Source organism: Euwallacea fornicatus, chromosome 21, assembly GCF_040115645.1.
Source record: "Euwallacea fornicatus isolate EFF26 chromosome 21, ASM4011564v1, whole genome shotgun sequence".
NCBI classification, from domain to species: domain Eukaryota; kingdom Metazoa; phylum Arthropoda; class Insecta; order Coleoptera; family Curculionidae; genus Euwallacea; species Euwallacea fornicatus.
Genome location: NC_089561.1, coordinates 201909 through 205195, shown reverse-complemented (window position 1 = coordinate 205195; position 3287 = coordinate 201909). Strand labels below are relative to the sequence as shown.

The following is a 3287-nucleotide window of genomic DNA, read 5'->3' as shown; positions in this document are numbered from 1 at the left end:
CAATGCGCTTTCGTCAACTTATTGGAAATTTGTGGACGTGGTGCCATCTATACGACACGCGGCCAAGATAGTTTCCCGAAAAAAAAAAACTATTCGTGGCGCCGCATCAAAGTAAGTAGCCAAACTAAAACTGCAATCGTGGCTCACAAATCATTGTTTTGTGAGGCACCAAAGGGGGAGCCATGGAAGGATAAAATTACCATCAGTTGAATAAGGGCACAATTCAAAAATTAGTAAGAGAAAGGCTTTTTATATAGAACTTTTTTCTTGAGTCTACATTGATGACAATAGAAATGAAGACACATTTAATGCTAAGATATATATTGTTAGGAAATTGTATGAATAAGATCCTTATGGATGCCACTGTCTTTGAGAAGGCAAAACCTGGTGGTCAAAGTTTTATAAGTCCAAAATTTAGTCTTCGCAAAGTCAATGGCATAAAGTGCAATTCTGCACAAAAAAAAGTTAAAAATGAGTGCTTTAATTTCAACGGGATTAAGTTCCACAATAGCCGTACAATACAGCCTTCTTATGCCGCGGTCAAAACTCGAATCGCAAAATTTTGATTTTTAAGGTTCAAAAAATTTCGTGAACTATACGTCATGAAGATTGATTATTCTTAATATTTTATAAATAAATTATTATAACAATTTAATATAAGCACATCACATAACAAATGGACACATTAGATGCTTCAAACATTAAAGAATGCTTGATGATCACATAGCTGATTTATCATTCAGATTAAACCCAAATTTAATGGCAAATTATTCTTCACCTTTTTTCTTATTTTAAAAAGCTTCAGGGAGATTATTAATCAGACATTTGCAAGAGCGAATTTATGGTTGTGTCTTTGTTTCCTCTATTTGCCTCAAAAACTGTCTTTATTACATCCTTTTCCATATTTGGAAACATTTCTTCAATCTAAAAAGTGTTTAACGATCAGCTTCTAAAGGCAAATATTAACAAAAATGTCATAACAAACCTGTTTTAAATCATTCTCATTTAAGACGGGTGTTGATTGAACAGCTGGGTCCCCTGCTTCAGGGGGAGCAGTATGAACTCTCAAAGATTTTACACCCCCAGCATCAACTCTTGGAACTACCACTGGATTGTAGGGCTGATAAAAGTATTGACCTCCCACCTGAAATATTTAAAGCTCTTTTATTTGCAAAATGAATTTTCAATATTCTAACATTGTAAGTAATAACCAGATTTATCATCCCTTCCATGCCATCTCCTTGCTTTCCACTGAGAGGATACCAGTCCTCCTGTGTGTTTCCTGCAAGCACTTTTGGTGGAATAACCACTTGAGTCCAAGCAACAAGTTCATCCATTGTGAACGACCGTTCATCAAATATTTCAATAGTCAATGATTGTATTCCTTGGGGAATAAGACTGAAAATGCATTGAATATTGTTTTGCTATGAGCTTGTAGCATTACAGTCACCAATAAATAACTTTATTCCATCTAGGATTCTTTCCCCCATTGGGATCAGTTGGAGTTTCATATGTTAAATGGCCAACCCTAATTCTACAATATGGATCCATGCGAGTCATACCATAGTTTTTTGTTAATTTTGCTTGTATAATTGTTATGCTAAGCTTTCCTGCTGGGTTTGGAATCTGATTAATCCCTTAATTAAATTAAGAAAAATCTTTTATGGACTATTTAAATCACTTTCTATGGAGAAGAACCATTACCTACAGTATACTGTTGTTGCAATGCAATAGCTGCTTGACGATCTGCAGCTTCTTGCTGTTCCTGAGGGGAAATATTGATGCGTAAAAAGTCCTCAGGTAGAGGCCCTAGCAGCACCTATTAATCGGGTTATATTTGGAACAGAACATTGATATGCTGTTATATACAGGGAGTCAATTGATATGTGTACATCCCTAATCAGGTCTACTTTACTCACCCTGTTTCTGCGATCTTTAATTTTGTCTGAAACAGCTGAAGCCATAATCGGGGGTTTATAGGCAAGTTGATTAAATACGTCGATGTACTGAAAAGGATCATTGTAATGAGAAATGCATATTAGATTTGAATAATTAGAGGTTATTAACAAGCATGCATCATGAAATTGCTTTCCTCATCCATTCCTTAAAGGACATGAACAATCTGTGAATTTACCTTCTTATAAACTTTTATATTTTTATTTAAATGTTATACAGGAATTATAAATTACTCAAAAAGTAAACATTGATAAATAAAATGACACTTTTGGCAGTGACACATAATGACAGTAAAAGTCTGTTCGTTTATAAACAAACCGAATTTACCCTTAATTAAAGATATTTTCCTTTATTTAATAATACATAAATATACATAAAAACGCTCATTGAAATGGAGCTTAAAGACATAAATTACAACAAGAGTGAATATGTTGAGACAGTAAGCCAACACATTTAGTCCGAATACGATAAATCAGCAACTTTCCAAAAAGGAATGCCCCAATAGATATCACCCATTAATTTTAGGCCTCCGGTAACAAAGTTTGCAGACAAACTGTGTTATGTGGTTCACAGAACATCATTTTACAAGGCAAAGTGATAATTCAAGCTGAAGCCATTATTCGAGGAGATTTAGCAAATGTTAGATGTGGTCGATATTGTATTATTAGTAATGAGGCAGTGTTACGGCCTCCATATAAAAAGTTCAGCAAAGGGTACGCAAGCACGAAGATTCTCCTTACGACTCGGCGTTTCAAGTCCTATCCCAACAACAAAGAAAATCAATTCTAGATCCTCAAAAACACTTAGAAATGTGTGCAACAATCTCAATTCATATACTGTGAATATTTCTGATAGTTCGGAATCGGTTTTCTTGTATGTTGGAACAGACTTTAAGTTCTACATTAAAATGATTTCAGTGTTGCCTTTTTTCCACTTTCAATTGGGGATCATGTGTTTATTGGGGAAAGAACTTTAATAAATGCGGCACAGATTGGAAGTTATGTGCATATAGGAAAAAATTGCGTAATTGTAAGCAGTTTAGTTTACTTGCTAACGTAAACTTAGTAACATTTTTTCCTCACAGGGAAGGAGATGCATTTTACGAGATTGCTGTGTGATTGAGGATAACACGGTTTTGGCACCAGAAACAGTAGTTCCACCATTCACAAGATATGCAGGATCTCCTGGATTTCAAGTAGGAGAGTTGCCAGAATGTCAGGCAGAGCTGATGGTGGATTATACGCGAAGCTATTATCAACACTTTGTACCTTCAAGAACCTAATTATTAATAACAATATTATCTTCAATTTTTTACATTATTATCTATTTAT

The 3287-nt window shown here is 34.6% G+C and overlaps 2 protein-coding genes across 2 annotated transcripts; one reads left to right on the top strand and one right to left on the bottom strand.

Annotated features, from left to right (window-relative positions):
* Positions 1-304: 304 nt before the first annotated feature.
* LOC136345851 (toll-interacting protein-like) lies at positions 305-2229 on the bottom strand. The gene is made up of 7 exons (XM_066294503.1): positions 2135-2229; positions 1920-2006; positions 1705-1819; positions 1451-1637; positions 1197-1398; positions 986-1144; positions 305-924 (listed from the first exon to the last, which is right to left on the bottom strand). Exons 2-7 carry the CDS (start codon positions 1962-1964, stop codon positions 814-816), a joined length of 819 nt encoding a protein of 272 aa, XP_066150600.1. The 5' UTR covers positions 1965-2006; positions 2135-2229; the 3' UTR covers positions 305-813.
* Positions 2230-2240: 11 nt separating this feature from the next.
* On the top strand, positions 2241-3263 carry DCTN5-p25 (Dynactin 5, p25 subunit). Its single transcript, XM_066294517.1, has 4 exons — positions 2241-2395; positions 2482-2669; positions 2874-2985; positions 3041-3263. Exons 1-4 carry the CDS (start codon positions 2348-2350, stop codon positions 3236-3238), a joined length of 546 nt encoding a protein of 181 aa, XP_066150614.1. The 5' UTR covers positions 2241-2347; the 3' UTR covers positions 3239-3263.
* Positions 3264-3287: the final 24 nt, after the last annotated feature.